The sequence below is a fragment of the Melospiza georgiana genome, chromosome 6 (assembly GCF_028018845.1).
Source record: "Melospiza georgiana isolate bMelGeo1 chromosome 6, bMelGeo1.pri, whole genome shotgun sequence".
NCBI classification, from domain to species: Eukaryota; Metazoa; Chordata; class Aves; order Passeriformes; family Passerellidae; genus Melospiza; species Melospiza georgiana.
This window is the reverse complement of record NC_080435.1, coordinates 61,020,160-61,042,964: the sequence shown is the minus strand read 5'-3', so window position 1 is coordinate 61,042,964 and position 22,805 is coordinate 61,020,160. Positions and strand designations below refer to the sequence as shown.

Here is a 22,805-nt window from a genome sequence, read left to right as displayed (position 1 = left end):
CCAGCAGTATCTGCTTCCTGGGAGGCTGGAGGACAAGGAGGAATGGCTTTAAGCCCATCTGCCCACCCTGGGGACAACTTTGGGGCAACCCAACCCAACCCAACCCAACCCTGGTTTCGCCTTCGAGGTTCCTCGTCACGGATGCTGATGGGATTCATCTGTTCAGGAACCAGGAATTCCCTCAGGTTAATGTGGGGTCCAGGACAGCTCAAGAAGAGCACAAAGGGTACAAGAAGAGTGTGAAACCCCCAAGCTCAATGCCAGGAGCAGCCCCTGCCCCTCACCACCCTGCTCCGGTGTTTCTGCTCTGGATTCCCCTGGCTCCAAGCAGCAGCATAAGAGAAGAAGGTGACAACAGATCCTGGAGGTTTTTTTGCTTCCCATTCACCAGCTGGGGACTCCCCTGTGGAAAACAGCACCACCCAACCCAGCACCTCATCCACGAGTGAAAACCATCCCCACACGAGGGCAGGGAGCTCTGTCCCTTCCCCTGTGCAGAACCATCAGCTCCAGGACCCCAAGGATGCTCCCACTCCAAAGGAGAACATTTTGCTTTAATGTTTCAGAGACAATGCACTGGAGAGCAGCACAACAGGGGCTGTACATCCTTTACATATTTACACACGGGGTGTGGTTAAAGCTCCTGTGTCTGAACAATGCTGACATCCCAAAAAACTCACTGAGATCAACAACAGCAAAAAATGGGAACAAAATCCAAGGCCACGAGTAGAGAGAGGTGTGTTTTAAGGACTACAGGTCACGTGGAAATAAAGAACAGTGGTGGTGCAACGTGAACTTTATCCTGAATAGAGATAAGTGGTTAAAACACAACTTTTTTGGCGCCTCAGGACCAACACAGTGTTTTACAGAGATTTAATTCCCAAACTGAAGCAAGGAAAAAGAAATAAGTGTACTGGTGTGTGCCCCTTTGGTCCTCAAAATCTCCTTCCAGTCGAGCTAAAAGGAGAGGTTCACTGCCAAGCTCAGGCAAGAAAGGTTTAAGGCTTTTCAGCTGGAAATTTGTAACAAACTGAACTGAAAACTGAAATGCCATGGGGTTGGTGTGGCTTAGCAATGTGCAGCACAGCTTGTTCACACCAGAGACAAACACTGTCCCAGCACCCAATCCTACAAACCCAGGGCAGAGGGTGCTCCAAAAGATTCTTCAATAATGCTGTGAAGGTCCTCAGAGTGAAATTAGTGTAATTAAACACATGAGCTTGTTCTCCTTCAAAAAGCTCTTCAGGCCCAATCTGACCAGACGTGATTTTTATTTTTGTTTGCAACTGGAAGCAGAAGGGAGGAATGTTGGTGAGACGGAGCTGGGCAGAGCAGAAACTGCCCTGAGCTTCGTGGACAGCTTGGATTGATGTCCACAAAGCAGAGAGAGCCCCGGGAACCCGCGGGCACCCAACCCCTGGCTCGCATCTGTTTCGCAAGCTCACTGTGAGCAGGGTGGTTCTCATTCGCTCCTCATCTTTTCCCAATTAAGAGTTGCAAAACACCCATTAAAACGGTAACAAAGCAGAAGTTCAGCCAAGTCCAGCTGGACTGAAACTTTTTGTACCAATTCTGCCACTTACAGAGGTTGCCACACACACGGGGGTGGGGGAAATGTGGTTTGATTCATCCTGGTGGCCCTGGAAATGCTTTTGTCAGCTGCTCTTGTGAAACGAGAGCTGCTGTCACTCCAGGTTGCTCTGCCCTGGAATAACCCAACCTGTGGGCAGGGAGGGGAGGTACCTGGGCTGTGCTCAGGATTTCACGCCCACCTTTGGTCCAGCATTGGAAATGGAAACCTTGGAATGCTTGCAAATCTTCATTTTCACATTATCAGACTGATTTTAGCTTCTCAGTCTAACGCGTGAAAAGCCAAGAAGGAAAGCTCAAGATATAAATATCATTAAAAACCTCTTTGGATACCTCAGTACTCTGCAGACAGACTCTGCAGGGTTTTTTCCTCCCCTCTGTTAAAGTTTCCTTAAAAACAGTAAGAGACTGACAGTTCAAGTGGTCAGAGCTTCTGAGGCACAGAGAAAAAGGTGCATAAACCCCTTTGTACTGAGACAGGGCTGTGCCCCAAATAATTCAGAAGTTAATTCCCTGCCTGTTAAGAGGATAGGAAAAATGGAGTTTACACATTTCTCAAACAAACAAACAAACAAAAAAAAAAAATACACAGAAAAGGAAGGTTAATACTAGCAAGAATATAAAACACACCAGAGGTAACAATTCAGAGGTATAACACACATATCCAGGTACTGAAACAGCCACTGCAGGACTTGCAATAAAACATAATTCAGTCCAATAATTCAGGACAATCCCAACCCTACAAAGATCCACATCCTTTCGGGTGTTTCCTGTGCTGCTCCACATTTATTCTCATAAACACAACATATCCATTTCACTCCTGAGCCCCACTTCTCTCCTGACTGCTGGATATTCTGCATCAAGGACGGAAGAACATTTCCAAACTCCTGTTTGTGGCATCAGTGGGAATCCAGGAGGAGCCTCCCCCATCCCACCTTCCCCAGGTGCCACCAGGAGCCTCTCACTGCACGGGGACCATGACAACAATTCACAACCATTGAGTTTAGAGCTGGGACGTGGGGACAAGGACAGACAGCGACACAGGACAGGACAATCCAGAGGGTGACACGGTTTCAGCTCCTGATGAGGGTCAGGAATTCCTCCCGGGTCTTGGGGTCCTCCCGGAACACGCCCAGCATGGTGCTGGTCACGGTTTTGCTGTTCATTTTCTGCACCCCGCGCATCACCATGCACATGTGCCTAGGAGAGAGCAGAAAATCGTGCCTAGAGAAAGTCAGGGCACCAGGAACACTGCTGGGGAAGGGAATCCCACAGGGAGAGATGGTTCTTACGTGGTGACACTCAGTTCTGGGAGGGTCACAAAACCTCCACAAGCAGAAAGGGCACCTGCAGCTCCTCAGCTGGGGAAGGGTCACATCCTCAGCCACTGAGCTCTGCCTTCCCTCTGATCCCAGGGAAATCCCACCCTCCCAAGGGGCACTCTGCTCACAGGACATGCCTGCTGCTGCTCCCAGGCTCTGACTGCTCCAGGAGGCAGCAGGAGCACAGGGCATGGACCTGGTGCAGTGGGGAAGCTCCTCCCTGCCACATCTCCACACAGGATCAGGCAGCTCCCACTTTAAATGTGAGCTCCAGCACATCAGCATCACTAATTTTTTAATTACTAGTAGTAATAAGTTACTATTAATAGTGTTGTTGTTGTTGTTATTATTGTAATTACTAATCCCTCTGCCTGACAACCAAGCACAGCACAGAGCCACCATGCACCAGCCCTGCAGCACAGGGATCCCACGGACCAGGATCCCACCCAGGGGACACCTGGGATCACACAGAGCTGGGATCACACCCCTAGAACATCTGGGATCACACAGAGCTGGGATCACACCCATGGGACACCTGGGATCACGCAGAGCTGGGATCCCCGACCTGGAACTTCTAGGATCCCAGACCTGGAACTCCTGGATCCCACCCCTGGAAGTGCTGGGATCACACCCATGGAACATCTGGGATCCCACAAAGCTGGGATCCCACCAATGGAACTCCTGGGATCCCACCCATGGGAACCTGGGATCACACAGAGCTGGGATCACACCGATGGGACACCTGGGATCCCACAGATCTGAGATCTCACCAATGGAACTCCTGGGATCACACAGAGCTGGGATCCCACCACTGGAACACCTGGGATCTCACCCCTGGAACACCTGGGATCTCACCTGTAGAACTCCTGGATCCCACCCCTGCAACTCCTGGGATCACACAGAACTGGGATCCCACCCTTGGAGTTCCTGGATCCCACCCTGGACCTCCTGGATTCCACCCTGGAGCTCTGAATCCACCCTGGAGCTCTGGGATCACATAAAGCCAGGATCCCACCCCTGGAACTCCTGGGATCACACAGAACTGGGATCCCACCCTTGGAGTTCCTGGATTCCACCCTGGAGCTCTGGATGCCCCCCTGGAGCTCTGGTTTCACTCACGTGGCTTCCACGACGACGCCGACCCCGGCGGGCTGCAAGGCCTCTGTGATGGCGATGGCAATTTGTTTGGTAAGGCGCTCCTGGACTGGGGGAACAACAGGGAATTCAGGCTCCCAGAGGGCCAGGATGGTTTGGCTTGGAAGGGACATTCAGGCTCATCTCATTCCCATTCCAAACCCCCCACCATGGGCAAGAACAGCTTCCACCAGACCAGGGTGCTCCCAGCCCTGTCCATCCTCTTTTCCAATTGTATCCTGCAACAGAGCTTTTATTTTCTTGTTTATCTTTGGAGCCACCTTGCATTCCATCTCTCCAACCACAATTTGTTCTACCAGCTCCTCCATTTCCTATTTTGCAAGAGGATTTTCTTGCCTCTCTGCTCTGTTTCAATTTTTAATGTTCCCAACGTTCCTGCTGCACCATTCATTCCACACGCCCGATTTCTTTCCTTAGGGAAAGGAAGCTGAGATCAAAAATGAGCTTTGTCCTGCAAAGCTTCACTTCCTGCAGCTCCAGCATCCTCTATTCACCAGCCTGGTGGTCACTGAGACTTCTCTTGCCAAGACCAGGCCAAATTTAACCATGGAACAAAGGCAGCAGGATCAGCCCAGCCCAAGGCTTGGACCCTGCAGCTTCCTCTCCCTCTCAGGGGCAGGAGGCAGCTCTTGCTCCTTGCTCCAAGGATTCCTGAAGGCATCTCTCCAAATCTCTGCAGGAGAGCTCATCCCCAGCAGCATCCAACTGGTTTAGTTATTCCTGGCAGCTCCACCTGGAGCACTTTCATCCCTGGAATCAGTTCCAGGCTCCATTTAGTTCCCTAAGCAGAAGTTATCTTCACTGGGAATGCAGGGGCTAAGAACAGCAGCATAACCTCTTCAAGAAACATTTTTCTCCCTTCTTAAACTCCACATCTACAGTTACCAGCCCCCTGCACTGACTAGGAGAGGAGAGCATACAACAAACACCAAATTTCGTGTTTACCTTGTAATCTTCTACTGTATATTTCCACGATCCTAAAGGAGAAAGGAAAAAGACAATATTACAGTTATTCCCAGCTGGCCACTGGCTGATCTTCACAATTAATTTGGTGCTGCCAAAAGAGACCCCTGTGTGAATCCATGGCTGTGAGGAACATCTCAGCCTGCCCTTGGCACATCCCTGTGTGCAGGGACAGGTTCCCCCCACCTGCAGCACCAGGGATTATTTCAGGGCAAACCAGTCACTCCTCTGGTCTCCTTCTGCTGGTTTGCAATTCCTTGTATCCCCACCCACCTGCATCACACAGCTGTGGGGGAATTCATGTCCAAAATCTCCCTAATTTCTGAACATTTCCCTGTGTTTCAGACTGGACCAAATGCTGCCTTAAGGTCAGCTCAGATAATGGATGCCCAGAATGCTGGAATTGAGCAAGAAATGTTTGGGATTCTTGCATCTGACCACAAATTTAGCTGAGAACAATGAGACAGAATTGGCCTTATTTAAAACAGAATCTCTCCACCCACTCATATCTCACCCCATCCTTCACATTTCAGTGCAGGATCACCTCAATGGTCCCCTCCAGTACAACTCCAAATTTAAGCCATTGGTGGCAGTGGAAGCGACACTCAATGACAGCTCCAGAATCCACACATTTTAAAAAATCCATATAATTGCTCTGTAACTGCAGGGGCCGTTCATGCCAAGCTCAAATGCTTAATTACACTTCAAGTGGCCACAAAAAGGAGTTGCTGTAAAGCTTTGATACCTGTCTGGGCACACCAGACAAAAGCCAGACACTGGCTGGCAGCCTCAAGCATCACTTACAAGAATCATCCCTGACAATGAGACTCTCCTGCTGCTTTTGAGAGAGAATTAAATGCACAAACTGCCCTCCAGCAATGAAATGGTTGTGCTACAGCATCAAACAAAGCAACACAATGTTTAGATTAACCATATGGATAGGAAACATGCTCAGATATTGCACAGAAGAAGTCCTAACAAGGTGTTTATGTAAAAACAGTTGTTTGAAAGAGCATTTTCAAGCCTGAGCTTAAAACCCAGGGAAAGATGTTTGTTTACTGAATGCAGGTCATCCACAACTACAGAAACTCACCACATAAAACTAATCCTATTATGAAAGATTAGGCCTAGAGCACCAGCAGCCTCACAAATCTTGAACACTGGCTGCATTATGCAGGGCACCAAAGGCAGGCACAGTTTGACCCCCAAACCTCTTCATGGTGAGCACTCAAAAGTGAGAACATTTTGTTATACAAGAACCTAATCTCTTCATTATTGCAGAATATGGGAGTCTCACCCTCACTTTACACAGAGGCAAGATTTGAGATTTGGGCACAGTGCAAGAAGCCTTGCACATATTTTGATGCAGGTTTCCATTCTGAGGATAAACAGGAGGAAATTTTTATCTTTCCAGCACCATAGTCTCACTTGCATTAAAAAAAAAATCCATGAAAAGCATTTTGGGCTCCTTTTTCCAGCTGCGGACAAGAGAGAAACAGAGACCAGAGCAAGCACAAAGCAGTGGGTGCACATTTCCAATGTGATCCTTGATGCTGCATGGGAACCCTGCAGAAATGAAACCTCGTGCTCAGGACAGTCTCTTCAGGAATGGATTCTCCTCAGAAATCCAACTCCAAAGAACAAACCCCCCAGCCCTGCCCCACCTAAAGACCCACCCAGAACTCAACACCAGCCATGGGATGCCACACACATCCCCAAATACGAGCAGCCAACAGGAGATGAGGATTTTGCCCAACAGCTGCAGGTCTGACAGCTCAGAACCCCAGCCTGCAACTCCAGCAGCTCCTACAGCCACAAAAAAAAAACAAAACAAAAAAAAAAAAAGAAATAAAAAAATAAAAACCCACCAAAACAAAACAAAACCAAACCTCTTTCCAGCCTTTTAACCAGAGCAAAGCCCACTCCTAAATGCCTCCCTGCAATAGGAATTTACACAGCAGAGATGTGAGATGTGACCTCCAAGGACCCTTCCCCTTCCAAACCCAACTCTGCTGTGCAAGCAGAGCCCAGAACACATCTGGATCCCTTTAGGACATTTTGCTGCCATATCCTACAGGTTCCTTACCTGCTAAGGAAACCCAGCAGGCAGGCAGATTTGCAGGGCTAATTTCTCATTAGTGTTGCTGTAACTACAGCAGGATTAACAGACCCATCAGGGAAAGCAGAACCTATGTGGTGTTTTTGAGCTGCAGCCAAATTTTTACATTTGTTTCTCCACTCTGATCCCAAATAATCTGCTTATTGAAGGGATCTACCATCCTCTTCCTCACCAGCAGGAGAAAGTGTCACTTAAAAACAAGAGCCAGTGCAACAACTGATCCAAGGGAACTTGCTGAGGGAAAAAAAGCTGTTTAACATACTAAATGGATTTCTCAAGTGCATCACAATTGCTTTGTTTCTTAGGCTGAACTTTATCTATAAAATCTACCCCACAGCACTCTCAGCAAGTTTGCAGTGAAAGAAAGAAATGTCACATTTTTTCTGAAGAGTCAGCTAAGAGATGAAAGCTTTAGATTGAATTTATATCCATGAAATGTGTTCATTTACGGATTTTTGTTCTTATTAGCCAATTTACACCCAAGTGGTAAAGAGCTGGAAATTCTCACTGGTTTTTTGTGGCTTGCCTTAGAACATAACCAAATTCTCTTGTTCTTTGCCTCAGAGCTCCCTGCAGACTCTGGGGGAACCTACAAAAGCATCAGAGCTCTGCTGCAGCCACTGGTGAGAATTAACACATAGCTCCAAGATTTATCTGTCCTCTCCACATAAAATAAAATAAAATAAAATAAAATAAAATAAAATAAAATAAAATAAAATAAAATAAAATAAAATAAAATAAAATAAAATAAAATAAAATATAAAATAATATATAAAACATAAATGAAAATAAAATAAAATAAAATACCACAAAAAAAAAAACGCCCAAAAAAGAATCCCAAAACCAATGCTGCGGATTGGTCTAAATCCAAATCCAGGACACAAAGTGGGCTGAGCTCTAGAGGCAGAGGAGATTAACAAGATTAACAGATTAACACAGCTAGCACAGCCTGGAATCCTTTTTACAAATTAGCATCACTTTCATTAGAACACTTACCTGGCGAGCTTGCTGAGGCCGAGCACTTGTTTGTTGGGGAGATAACCAATGTGTACCTGGGCAGGGGAGAAGAGCCATTAACAGCAGCAAAAGCACCCTCCCAAGGGCAGGTGGAACTCATGCACAGACAATGGGATGTGCATTTGCCCCAGGACTGACTCTGGGACTGCCCAGAGGTCTCAGCAAGTGGGAGGAACGTGGCACCACGCAAGCCTGGGGAACTGTGGAGCTGAGGCTGGGAGCATCTCACGAGGTCCTGGTGAAGAACAGGGGAGCTTTTCTGAGGGGCAGAGCAGTCACAGCTCTCCAGGAGCCAAGGCTCAGGTTCCAAGTCTAAGGAATGCTCCAGAACACTGCTGCATCTGGGCACAAAGGCAGTCTCTGTTACTCAGCACAGCACTATTTGTCTAAAATAAACATGCTTTTCTCCCAAGGCCTTAAATGGATTTAGGGAGAGGAAGGAAGAGGGACTGTGCTTTACTTGCAGTGAAAGTTCTGGTGGCAAGAAGTGCTTTGCCACCAAAAATCAGGCTGCAGTTCCTGATTTGATTATTTCTCTTGTTTTAGTATCAGAGATCACTGGTGATCAACCCAGCTTCCATCCTGCTCAAATATGGATTTGCTGAACATGTACTTGAACTAAATTGGAAGGAGTTTAGCAGAAAAGTGCTCAGATATGGAGGGAAGGACATTCAGCTCCTTGTTTTTAGCAATCCACTGAATCCCAGTGGGTTCAGAGTTATAACAGATTATAAACCAGTCCTGTGCCACTGTACCAGAGACTTGGAAAATGAGCCAAGCTGGAGCAGGGCTGTGTCAGTGGGGGATTCTGGCTTTGCCTGGAGGCCCCATCTCAGAATCCTGTGCTGCTGCACCTGCAGTGGAGGCACCACAGTGCACCTGATCACCTGGCTAACTTGCTCATTCCTACCCCTCCTGTCAGGCAATCAGCCCACTGACACCTGGAAAGATACATGAAACATTTCAGACAGAGAGACACTGCTTAGAAATAAGCCTTGAATCCTGTTCCCCATATTTTCGCAGATTTCTCGATTTCCTGTAAGGCAGAACTGCAAGTGCAAGACCTGCAGGTCAGTGTTTGCAGCCTGTTTGGTGCTCCCAGCAGGGCAATGGTTACTCTGAATATTCAGAGCCATACCAAGTCATTTTTAAGGATGAGTTGGTGTTTGTGAGGAGATTTCTCCAAACCACACAGGCTAAACAGCTGGATGTAAAAAAAAAAAATGCACACATTGCCACAGGAGTAACAGGGAGAATATACACAGTGCACACAACCAAGAGTAACAGGCACAACAGAAAGCTTGCACAGAAAAAGGGGTTATCCTGTTCTCCAGTATGAAATACCAACAACAAGAAAAGACAGCAGACAAACCTGAATTGACTCAGCTAAATAAACAGCTGGTTTCTGTTCATGTATTTTATTATGGGGAGACAATTTGCTTGGAACATATGTGGCACTGATTGAATTTTACAGACAACACAAGCACGTGCTGCTCTTGGACCTGTGAGCACCTTGTGGTAACAGATGGCTCAGGCTGAGCTCCATCCTCTGTGCTGATAAGGGACTGAAGAGGCTGAGACGTGCAGCTCCCACTCAGAACTCCTCATCACCTCTACAGTGGTTAACTGGAGAAATTTTATCTTCCTGAAGTTGTTGGGAATACAATTCCAGCACCCTGTGAAGCACCAGCCCCTTTCACAGGACTCCCCAATCAAGCACTGCCAGATTTGGCCACCCTCTGCCTGACCTGGCTCACATAATTAAGGCAGGGCTGCTAATGAGTGTGTTCCACTCACAGGGGGTTTCAGAGAGATGGATGTGCTCTGGATAGCTCTGAGCCAGGAGCTAAATCCATGACAGAGCCAGTGTGCAGGGTGAGCTGGTTTAATATCGAGATGTCTGCCCTCAAGGCTTGCTGCTGCTTCATGGAGAAGAGCTTTGATATGAAATGTCAGAAACCATTAGATTACTTAGACTAGCAAAGGTTGAGCATTATATTTCAGGAGCTTAAATTCAAATAAAAGCTCACATTAAGGAGACCTTCCTTATTTGTATTCTGAAGATTAAACTTCTAGGACTGTAGCCGTAAGCAGCGAGTACTTACAGCCTTAAAAAGCTTTGTAGCTACAGCTGCAAAGTCTTTTACATGTCCTTAAGGTCTTTTACTGTGCATTCCCACATTTGTTCTGTGAGGGAGAGTTACCTTTCCAACAAATGGAACGAGGTGATGCTCACACAATGAGAACATGTCTATGTCCTTCACAATTACCATCTCATCATGGTCTTCATCGAAGATGGCGTCGTTCAGGACATCTGAAATCAAACATCTGCATTAAAAATAAACCCAAAAATCATGGCAGGCTCTTCCAGACAAGAAGAAAGCTTGTAGCAAGGGCAGAGCTCTCTCAGGGCTGTAGATTTTAGGGTTAAGGTGTGGAGGGAAGTGAGGAGTAACATCGCAAGCAGTTTTGGTTTGGGTACAATCACACATTTGCCCTGGTGTCACCCTGCCTACGTGCTGCACCAGAAGTCAGCCTGGAGTGTTCTATTCAATTAATAGCTCGAGCATGGGTTAGAACAGGTCTGGTCTCTGCAGAATTACTGACATCTTTAGAGCAATTAACAGCTGACACTGTGGGCTTCCAGCCGTGCTTCCAGCAAGCAAAGCCAGCCTGAGGTCAGGGAAAACCTAAAAATCCACCACAGTGGTTCCTGCAAACATTTAACAGCAGCATTGCTGTCTCCAAGAAGGCTTTGCAGGCAAATTTCATCCTGCAGCTGTTCAGGTACACACAGAAGTCAGAAACACATCTGGGGAGAGACTTGCTGTCCTGATCTGAAATGGGCAGACACATCCACACTCCAGCCTAATTCTGCACCTCAGAGTCGGCAGAAAAGTGAGGTGTGGAAACTCCCACTGAGACAGAAGGGAGAAGAGACAGCTCAGTAAGAAAAGGAGCACATAACATGACACCTGGCTAATCTCAGAATGGATCCTCAGTTGATTTTCCACTTTCATCAGTCCCTTGACAAATCCCCAAACAATCCTGGCACATCAGTCTCCACAGAGATTGCAGGCACCTGAACCATGCTCAGAGATCTTAAAAGTAGAATAATCCCAAGTCAAGAACCCAGGTCTTTTGAAGAACAAGAAAGAAAAGTTATGTATGAAGGAGAAACTTGCAGGAGACAACCACCTGTACAGGTGGGCTGATAACAGGGACAAGGAACTCTGCAAACAAATTCAGCTGGGAGCCACACTGGCTCCTTGGGGCTCCTTCCAGGAAAGCAGAGTCCCACACACCACAGGCAGAGCAGGGCACTCAGGGACTGCCCTGCAAGCACCAGGGAGCACCTGCAGGGCTGGTGACACAAACCCAAGGGTGGTGGTGGCACAAACTTAGTGATGGTGACACAAACCCAAGGGTGGTGGTGACACAAAGCCAACAGTGATGTCTGCTCTGCTTGCCTTGGTGCCTTCCCCACACACACATCCAGCTAATGGCCACCATCTGCTGTCGATAAGGGATCATCATCAAGGAGCATTTTAATTTCCTGCCTGCTATCAGCCCTGCACAGGTAACCCTGGAAACGCGCTCCGCCTGCGACACGGGATCCTTCCTGAGCAGGGCTGGCAACCAAGGCAGGCAGGATGAATCCCAGGAGGGTTTGGATCAGGTCAGAGGGCCGGAATAGGGGCATGAAAAAGGCCAGGGAACAGTTCTGTGAAAGCACATAATTCTGATCTTTGAATTTCTGGGTTTAAACCGAGCACCGCTGGAGAGGGTTTTGATTGCATGGGCAGCATCAGGCACATGTATAATTATGAATTCAGCCAGGCAAAGGGAGAGCCCAAAAGAGAGGACCTGAACAGGCTCACAGGAGAGGGAAGGGGAGGCAGAGCAGCACTCTGGGTGCTGAGCTCCCTCCTGCAGCACTCTGCAGCCGTGCCATTTCCACAGCTGAAAGGCAAACAGTGGCTGGACAAAACCTGCTGCCGTGGCCAGAGTTATTAAACCAAAATCCAAACAGATCCACAAAGCATCTCCAGAGTGACTGCTGCTGTTATTAGACCCCCAGCTCAGGTCACACCAGCCTCACCAGGAGCATATCAGAGCCTGATGTCAGATATGGATTTACGTCAGCTCACGAGCAAAGCAGATTGTTCAGAACAGCCAGAAATGGCCAAATTCTCATTAAGAGTCCTGGTGTGTGACACAGAGCAGAGCTACAACAGAAGGTGCGTCACTCCTGAAGCCTCAAATCCACGTGTATATAGATGGATATACACTAAATAAAATATAAAATATATATTAGCAGGTCCTCACAAACTTTCTCTCCCAGCTGTGTTGTATCATGGGCACAGCTCAGGGGAGAAAAGAGAAGTTTTAGTGACCTCAGAAGTACCACACAGGCAACTCCAGGAACAAAAGGCACCCTGCATCCCTCTCAGGGCCAGAGCAATCAAACAGAAGCAAAAAGAGCACCCATCCTTCTTGCACATCCCCTCCAATGCCACAGCTCAGCCTCAGCAGCACGGGCAGTGCCCCAGCACAGCCAGGGGAGTTTCAGAGGTAAGAAAACACATCTGCACATCAAGAATTGCAGCCACAGAGCTGTGAGGAGCTTCAAGCTTCTTATTTATGGTGGTCTTGCCATTTTTGCATCTTTTATTTATTTATTTAATATTTTCAGCAAGTCGCAGCCAGGTCACAGACAACGCCAGCACTGTCCCTGCAGTGAGTTGGGCTGATTTTGTCAGCACCAGCTACTCCCTGAGAAGAAGGCCCACAAAGGAAGAAACCAGCTCAATGTTAGGCCCTCCAAAAACTCCTCCAAAAGTGCCAGATGATGCAAGGGCACAAAGGTAAAACCAAGTGTGAGGCTGAAGGCCACCACCTGAGTAAATGGCCACCGTCTTGAGTGGTCACCTATCCCTATTCTGCTCCAGTCTCTGCTTCACAAGTCTCTGTTCCTGAAATTCAGCCCAGCTTGAACCCTGCCCATCCCTACACCTCCCCCTTTGCAGCCCAAGCCCATGTTGACAAAAGCAGAGTGAGCAGAGCATCTTTCCACAGCTGCTTCTCCCTGTGTCCCACTGTTGGCAGTGATCACACAGGAGACACTTCCCTGGCGCAGACTCAAACACCTTGTGCAGGGAGGCCACACCATCTTATCTAAATTTGTCCGGGGTTTTTAGGTTTTTCTTAAAGATTTTTTTAATTTTTTCTAATTTTTTCCGTTTGCAATAACATCAAACAGGGCTCATAAAAGCTCAGCCTGTGTACTGCAGCACATGTTCTGGAAAATTTAACAGAGCTGAAAGGCCAGGAGGGGAAATAACCTCAGACTAAACAGGGCAGAAGCAAATCTGGGGACAAATTTTTGCCCCTTTTCCCGTTCTTTCACTCTACCTACCAGACCATGCTTCCCTAGTTTGACTTCATGGTTTTTACAGAGAGTTTGTGCTCTCTAAATCATTCCAGCCGAATTTTCCTTCAGCCAAAAGTTCAGCTCCTGGTGCAAAAACTTCATTGGGCTGTTGAAACTAAACAGCCACCTGTGCTGCAAGTTACCTCCTGAAACAGAGCAGAATTAATTTGCCCTTTATCTTCAAAAAAGAGCTGATAAAATGAAAAATCAGAACCGGGTGAAGACAGAATGAGAAAGACCTTTCAGGATTCTGCGTCAGAGCTCGGCAAAGACACCTGTTGCTATAGAAACTATTTGCATGGCTTTAATGTGACACGGGACAGCAAAAGCACCTCTGGCAATGAGAGAAGGCAGAGCCCACCCAGCACGGGCTCGGGAGGTGAAGGGGAGGAGGGATGGCAGCACTGCAGCAGCTCACAGCATCCAGAGCTGCCTTTTGCACTGTGCTGGAGTGAAGTGATGCAGGCTGCTCCCACCAGGGGTTTAAGCACTTCCCTGTGGTGTTCAGCTGCCTCACAGCTGCAATTTAAGTGCAGGTTGCTCAGTGCCAGCAGGATCAAGGCAGCCTCAGGAGCTCCCTGGAGCTCATCCATCCATCCTGGCAGGGACAGAAGGACAAGGCTCTCCTGACCCCATTTCACAGGTCCTGGCTGTCCCCTCTGTCCCTCTCTCTCCACAGCGACAGTGCCACAGGCAGGGCAGGAATGGGCCAAGGCAGGATCACATCCTATGGGACAACTCACACCCCCCAAACAAACTAATGTGACAGCCTTCACAGGGGTCTGAGGATGAGGGGAGAGACAAGGATTGACTCCATGTTTCAGAAGGCTTGATTTATAATTTTATATTATATATATATTATATATAAATATATAATATTGATGATATATATTACATTAAAACTATACTAAAATAATAGAAGGAAGGATTTCATCAGAAGGCTGGGCTAAGAATAGAAAAGAAAGAATGATAACAAAGGCTTGTGGCTCAGACAGAGACTCCGAGCCAGCTGACTGTGATTTGCCATTAGAAACAACCACATGAGACCAATCACAGATGCACCTGTTGCATTCCACAGCAGCAGATAATCAATGTTCACATTTTGTTCCTGAGGCCTCTCAGCTTCTCAGGAGGAAAAATCCTTAGGAAAGGATTTTCCATAAAAGATGTCTGTGACAACTAAAGCAGTGTCTGAGCTCAGGCCCCTCCAGAACACAGAGTTACCCCCAAAGCAGTGGCAGGGAGCTCACGTGGGCCAGGAGCAGGTCATGGTTTGGTCATTGCCCCAGAAGAGCAGTGCCAGGAGCCAGCCAAGGTCAAGGTCTTTAAGGCAGAAGCACCTGGGCAATGCTGCAGATGTTTCTGGTTGTCTTTCCCAGAGTCCCTCCCCAGCTGAGGACAGATGTGACTGCACCAGGAGACACCAGTTAACAGCTGGATGTGTGGCAGGGAAACCAGCAGGGTCAGGATGAAATCTGGAAAGGAACTGCTGGAAAAACCTCTCAGCTACTGCTGGATAAGCAGTAAAATGTAAAGTTAAACCTGGCTTTGTTTTTCGTTATTCATGTGATGACATTACAGGTAATTGTAGTTAGGGAAAAGATTCCAGACAAGCAACAAGAAAATTATTGCAGCCTTTGAGTATGAAAAAGGCACCAGGAATTTGTGATGCATTCAGAGAGCCAGGCTATAAAACCATTAATGTAAAGGGCTTGTAGTGCTGCAGGAAGTGAATGACTTCAGGTTGCTAAGAAAAGGAGGCTCTGGGTATGTCATTTGCTTCAAGATGTCTTGAAGAGCTCTAGAAAGAGGCACAGCCTGAGATGCCACATGACTGTTGAAATAGGCAATAGGGTTCAAAAGATGCTGAGAAATGAACACTTGCGATAACACACCTTCTGCAGAAACCAGGAGAAACCTTAGACACAAAGGAATTTACAAGTTTCTGGCTACTTTTTCAGATTTCATCACCAAAGCTCTAGAAACAGACACCCAGCTTCAGACAGGGACATTTGCTTCAGAAGCAAAGCTCAATCCCTCAATTACCAGGAGGGAGGTGAACCAGACATGTGGTTCAAGGGACATTTCATAGAAGCAAAGATAAAGGAGCAGCATTATTGCTCTTCAGCTAATTCTGGCTGTGATTTGTACAGATTTGTTTATTTTCCTGTGAGATACCCTCCATGTTGTAGGGAGACTGGAGTCTATTCATAACAGACCAGCTCCTGCAGACAGATGAAGCCAAGATTAGGTTCTAGAAGTTGTCCTCTGACAGGAGGTTTATTAATGTGAGGGAAAGCAGCATTATGGAGATGCTCATTAAAATGTATCAGGATTTTTCAATAACCATTTCAATGTCCCATGTGACAGAAGGTGCTCACCCACACTTCTTTCAGAAACTGAAACAAAGGAAAAATCAAAAACAAAACTCTTTAGAAGAGCAACATGAAAGATCAGAAGCCTGCAACAGCTCAGATCCAAGAGGTCACAATATTTAATAAATTCCTAACAAAACCCAACCAAGCTTAGTGTTACTTGAGCATTGACAGGAAGGGCAGATGATCCAGGAAAATCCCAGTTCCCAGAAGTTTCACTGCAATTAGTGTGTGTTCAAGCATGGTAGGCATCCCTTCTGTGGGGGCAGAGGTTGAAGAAACCCCAAAAAACCTCTCTCTGAACAGCCCTGTATTTCCCACCCTCTGATTTGCCCTGGCTGGAGCAGAACAGGGCTGAGGTTTCAGCTGTTGATAGATCCCATCCATGTGCTCATGGATGAGCCAGCAGCTCCTCAATTCCATGAAACACGTGCCATGTGCTCTAGCAGCTCCTCAGTTCCATGAAACACATCCATGTGCTCATGGATGAGCCAGCAGCTCCTCAATTCCATGAAACACATGCCATGTGCTCCAGCAGCACCTCAATTCCATGAAACATGTGCCATGTGCTCATGGATGAGCCAGCAGCTCCTCAATTCCATGAAACACGTGCCATGTGCTCTAGCAGCTCCTCAGTTCCATGAAACACATGCCATGTGCTCATGGATGAGCCAGCAGCTCCTCAGTTCCATGAAACATGTGCCATGTGCTCATGGATGAGCCAGCAGCTCCACAATTCCATGAAACACGTCCATGTGCTCATGGATGAGCCAGCAGCTCCTCAGTTCCATGAAACACATCCATGTGCTCATGGATGAGCCAGCAGCTCCTCAGTTCCATGAAACACGTGCCATGGGCTCATGGATGAGCCAGCAGCTCCACAATTCCATGAAACACGTGCCATGGGCTCATGGATGAGCCAGCAGCTCCTCAATTCCATGAAACACGTGCCATGGGCTCATGGATGAGCCAGCAGCTCCTCAGTTCCATGAAACACATGCCATGTGCTCATGGATGAGCCAGCAGCTCCTCAGTTCCATGAAACACGTGCCATGGGCTCATGGATGAGCCAGCAGCTCCTCAGTTCCATGAAACACGTGCCATGGGTTCATGGATGAGCCAGCAGCTCCTCAGTTCCATGAAACACGTGCCATGTGCTCCAGCAGCTCCTCAATTCCATGAAACATGTGCCATGGGCTCATGGATGAGCCAGCAGCTCCACAATTCCATGAAACACGTGCCATGTGCTCCAGCAGCTCCTCAATTCCATGAAACACGTGCCATGGGCTCATGGATGAGCCAGCAGCTCCACAATTCCATGAAACACATGCCATGTGCTCATGGATGAGCCAGCAGCTCCACAATTCCATGAAATATGTGCCATGTGCTCATGGATGAGCCAGCAGCTCCACAATTCAATGAAACACATGCCATGGGCTCATGGATGAGCCAGCAGCTCCTGAGTTCCATGAAACACATGCCATGTGCTCATGGATGAGCCAGCAGCTCCTCAGTTCCAGGAAAGCACAGCAGCTCCCCAGCTCTGGCAAAGGGCAGGGCTGCTGATCAAACAGCCTTGTTTGCTCAAGGCACTGTGTGTTTTGACACAGCAACACTTAGCACCTCAGCACAGCAAACCAAGCAGCCTGGAAAAATTTAGGAGCTTACACCATTGTTGTCCTCTATAAAAATACCAAATCCACTAGAAGAAAAGATTATTAAGGTTGAATTTTTTCACCCCACAGTGTAGGAAAAGCATACAAACTGATGAGTGAGGAAATGACCTAACTAGTTTATTGCTTTGAAATAAAAGGTGCCCAGCAGAGTCACTTGCCTTGCAGCCTTTCAAACCCCAGAGGTCCAGGAAGCAAAGTCATCCCCTCCCAGTATTTCTGATTTTCATTTCCCTGCTGAACACACTGAAAGGATGGGTGAACCTGCCAGCATGCCTGAGAGCTGCTCACATGAATAAAGGCTGGGAGAGTCCCCTGGCAGCAGCTCCCACCATCACCAAGCCCAGACTGGTGACCAAGTTTTGCTTTGAGTGTTTGTGGCTGATGAGAACAACTTAACTTAACTTCCTCCTGCAGATACAGCTCGTCCAGGCCTGTGCCTAATGTTTCCTGCAGGATTACACAATACAAACCACTCATTTATGGTTCACCTTTCAAAGGCAGGATCACTGACACTGTTTCTGTAACTTACCAGTTGCTTGGGTCTGAAACCTTCAGTTTCAGTTGAGTTAGTGCTGTCTGCAACCTTGTATATCCATTTATTCTCATTTACTCATTTTTCTCATTCTCATTTTACACTCATTTGCTGCCTTTGCACACACTTGTGCTTTGCAGTATTTATTGTCAGACCCTCAGACAGCACCTCTGAGGATGCCATGAAGCCTTTAGTAAAAGGAGGGACAAGGTTTGACAAGGTTTGTGTGGCAGGTATCTGCCTGAATCAGCTCTCAAAAAGCTGAAGGCACAGCCCTGCAGTTTACCCTCACCAGCCAAGGGGGCTGTTCTGAAATACAATTTACACTCAGAATTTACACCCAGAAATAGGAAGTTGATAGATCTGACCCTGGAAAAGAACAGATGTTCTTGGATGCTGGCACAGAAACACTGCATGAAATTGGGAGTTACTTTTTTGGTGACTTTCCTGCTCTGCCTTCCTTACCAACACATTGAGAGGTTTCTGTTGCAGCAGCTGCCAGTCTACACCAGTGCTGAGCATCTGCACTGAGCTGTCAGGGTTTTTAATCTGGTCCCCAGGTGGGTTTTATTTGAAATCACTAGAGGCATTCTTGCCAAGTGTGATGACTGGTACTACAGAGTGGGAACAGCACATTTGAATACATCCTGTCAATGAAAAGAGGTTGAGGCCTTTGGTAAAGCCAGGATTAATAAATGACAATCTGGAATTAACAGAAAGAGCCAGATACAGATATTTAACAAGTAAACTCTGCTAATGGCTCTGACACAGCCCTGAGCAGCTGCAGAGCACAGATAGCAGAGATGAATGGAGGGTAAGGCAGAACAGCCACTCTGCACTGCTGAAAACAAGGCAGGAAATACACAGAGTAGAAGCTGGAAAGCAGAATCAGTTTCTCAGCTGCTCACAAATCTGAATGGAGAGACAGAATTCAGGTGTTATCTTCCCTACAATACTACAAAGCTAAGCTCTGGGAAATACAAACATACAAATACAAGCAGGTGTCATGGAAGCCAAGTGACAACACCCAGCACAGGAGATCAAATGACAGCACGTTTAACTATGCTCCAGGTTATTATTATTATTATTGTTATTATTATCATTATTATGTTCTCAGACACACAGAAGCCAAAAAGCTCATGGAATGGTTTGGGCTGGAAGGGATCCCTAAAGGCCATCCCCTTGCAATAACACAGGGAGGGAGGTGAAAGCCAAGCACACCCAACACAGACCTGGCAGTGCACAGCAGCTTGACACTCTCAGGAGACAACAGAGCTGGGGAAGGGTCTGGAGAATTCCTGAGGGAGCTGGGAAGGGGCTCAGCCTGGAGCAAAGGAGGCTCAGGGGGCCCTTGTGGCTCTGCACAGCTCCTGACAGGAGGGGACAGCCATGGGGATGGGGCTCTGCTCCAGGGAACAGGGACAGGACAAGGGGAAATGGCCTCAAGTTGTGCCAGGGGAGGTTTGGATTGGATATTGGCAAAAATTTCTTCACTGAAAGTGTGATTAGGCATTGGCACAGCTGCTCAGGGCAAGGGTGGAGTGCCCATCCCTGAGGGATTTAAAAGCTGTGTGGATGTGGCACTCAGGGACAGGGCTCAGTGGTGGCCTTGGCAGTGCTGGGGAATGGTTGGACTCGATGATCTCAGAGGGCTTCTCCAACCTAAACAATTCTATAATTTGGGTGTATATATCACATCTTCCTTTGTGTTCCTTTATGAAAATGAAAACTCCATCAGACACTAATTGCTTCCCCCTCCCCAGGGCAGATGCTGCAGCAGACGAGGTCACAGGGCTGATTTTAAAGCCTGTCCCTGTTGTGCCATTCACTGCCCTGGGTCACCTGTGTCACTCCCTCCTGGCTGCACCTCCAGCCCTGTGAGCTCAGCAGGGACCTGTTGCAACACACACACACTTTGGCCATGTGGCTGTACAACTACCACAACCACAGAGCTTTTACCTGAGGAACCTTTCCTGGGAGGATGGAACTTGCAGCTATTGTGAGAGCCCCTCATCTTATGCCTGCTGCAGGGATAAAAAGGAAACACTCCTCAAAACACACCCTGCAAATCCCTGCTTTAACCTCTGCCTACCCAGACAGCTCCACAGGAGGAGCTGAACAAGCTGCAAAAAAACGCCTGGGAAAACAAGAGGTCAGGGCTGCTTCCTGTCAGGATTTTGGGGAGGGTTTGGGCTGGTTTTGGTTCATTTTCTTTTTCACTTACTGGTCCAGTTGCCAGCCTGGCCAGGCAGAGAGCTGGATTAGTATAACCAAGGGAACAGCACAGGATGCTGCAGCAGGGACAGCAGCAGTCCCAAAGCTACTCTTGTGCCCAAATGTTCTTTAGTTGTTGGCTCTAGGGTTCATCAGGTATTTAAAAATCTGTAAGAAGAATTTACTCATACTGATTCTCCTAACAAACTCTCCATCCACCGCTTGCTTTGCTCTCTGCTGTGGGCTTGTGCTTCAGCTGCAGCTCTTCCTTCTGTCTGGCTGGGAAAAGTGGAAGCTGAGCATCCTGCAAGAAGGGGTGAGCAGCTGGAAAGTGAAAGGATTCCCCACCTGACACAGGAAGGAATGTTAGTGTCCCAGCCTGACATGATTTCCTAAAAGGAAAGAAGCAGTCCAGGAGCAGAGCACGAGCAGTGACATTTTCTGTCCTTGGATATAATACAGCTCTCCCCCATGGATAATCAGAGGAGGGGAGTATCAGAACTACTCTGCTTAATTAAATGAATGTGAGAGATTAGAAGATCCCAGAGAACCCAGCTTGGAGCAGAAAAAAGTTTTTAAAATTACTTCAGGTAACGTGAGCACACAAAACTGGCAGCAAGGTAAGAGAGGACTTGAGAAGGGCAGCAACCTCATCCAGGTTCAGCACAGAAATTCGTGCTCAAGTTATCACTGGAAACATTCCCTGTGCTAGAGCCTGGCAGGATGGCTGAGAGACCTCCTGTGCTTTACAGCAGGAAAGTTAATCCCAGCAAACAAAAGACGAAACCTAATGAAACCTCACCTCAAACACACCGTGCAGCAGGACCAAGAGAGGAACAAGGAGCCCAGAGCTGCTCCCAGCTGTGAGCCAAAAACCTGGCTTGATCTGAAAGGCAGAGCAACTTCCAGGGCAGAAATGCTGTTCCTGGGACACAACAGTGGCACAAGAGTTTAAGCTGGCCATGAGTAAGTGAATGCTGGAAGTTGTAGAAATCTGATTTCGAAAGAGCCAACAGCAGAGAAACAAAAAAGAAACTAAACACAAGCCCCAGCCTTTAAGTTGAAGCACGGTGCCCTTAGAAAAGGGCTCTGATGTGGCAGCAGGAGCTCCCTGATGCCATCAGTAGCACAGGGCAGCCTTTGCTTTGGGCAAAGCATCCTGATGGAGCCTGGGGCAGGCTCAGCACCCCAGTGCCGATTCCAGAGAGCAGGGCAGGAGCAGCCGTTCCTCAGCCACACTCAGGGATCCTTGCTGGCTCTCTCTGCATCCCTCACTGACAGGAACTCGCCTTTACTGTAAGAAGGAGCAGAAAGGGGAATTCCCAAGCTCTCCAGGCTCTTTTTTACTGTTTGTACCGGGTACAGTCCTCAGCCAAGAGGCTGAGAAGAGGAAAAGTGATGTAAAATGATGCATTTTCAAGCAGTATTTACCCTGCATTGGAGTCATGAGTTGTTGATGAGAACGTATCCCAGCCAGTTCCTTTCCTCACACCCTCACCCAGCAAGCAGGGACACACACCTGGAGCAGGGATGTGAACCTGGGGCTCCCCTCCACACCTGCACTTGCTGCTGAGACCCCGAGATGGGGAAGGGATCTCCCTGTCCTCTTCCTTTCTCCTCACCTCGCTTTCTTAAGTTTCATTCCCACCTTTGAAAAACCTCACTCGATTAAAACATCGGCAGAACGGGACTTTTCCTGAGAAAACTAAAACCCCTTCTGTCTGCTAATGGGAATAAACCTGGATTGGATTGGGTTGGATTGGATTGGGTTCCCAACTTGTCCGAGCACAGCCGGGGAGGGAGGAAGGACGGAACCCACGAGTTCCTACGCCAGGGCAGGAAAAGTTTCCATCGGAAGAGAGAAAGCAAAAGCACTTGCTGTGCTCGCCCAAACGAGAGGCTTACGACAGAATGGAAACTTTACCTGCACAGAGTTTAATTAAAAAACACCCGAGATATTTGGGGAGGGAGAGGACAGCGAGGCGCACAGGCGATAACGAGCTGGGTGACGCGGTGACAGGACAGCGATCAGTTCTCATCAATTGATCAATCCCAGCTCCATCCCCGCGGCCCCGGGAGCGCTCCCTACCCGCGATGGTCTCCTGGTAGCCCTTGGTGAAGAACTGCATGGCCGTGGCCGCCCTCCAGGGCGTCTTGAGCAGCCCCTGCCGCTGCGGGTCCTCGCCCAGCGCCCGCAGGATGGAGGTGTACGCGGCGGCCAGGCCGGGCAGGCTCAGCTCGTTGTCCTCCTCGCTGCGGGGCCGCTCTCCCCGCCACCCTTCCCCGCTGCCGCCGCTCCCGGTGCCGGTGCCCGGGGCCCCGCGCGGTTTCTCCGCGGCCGCGGGCGGGGAGGGCGGCGGCTCCCGCCGTGCGCACCCGTTCCAGCCCCGCGCCGCCTCCATGGGCAG

At 48.2% G+C, this 22,805-nt stretch overlaps 1 protein-coding gene across 1 annotated transcript; it reads right to left on the bottom strand.

The window, feature by feature from the left end:
• Positions 1-522: 522 nt before the first annotated feature.
• On the bottom strand, positions 523-22,799 carry GCH1 (GTP cyclohydrolase 1). The gene is made up of 6 exons (XM_058026414.1): positions 22,487-22,799; positions 10,371-10,480; positions 8,146-8,201; positions 5,013-5,044; positions 4,032-4,116; positions 523-2,790 (listed from the first exon to the last, which is right to left on the bottom strand). Exons 1-6 carry the CDS (start codon positions 22,797-22,799, stop codon positions 2,664-2,666), a joined length of 723 nt encoding a protein of 240 aa, XP_057882397.1. The 3' UTR covers positions 523-2,663.
• Between the last annotated feature and the right edge of the window lie 6 nt (positions 22,800-22,805).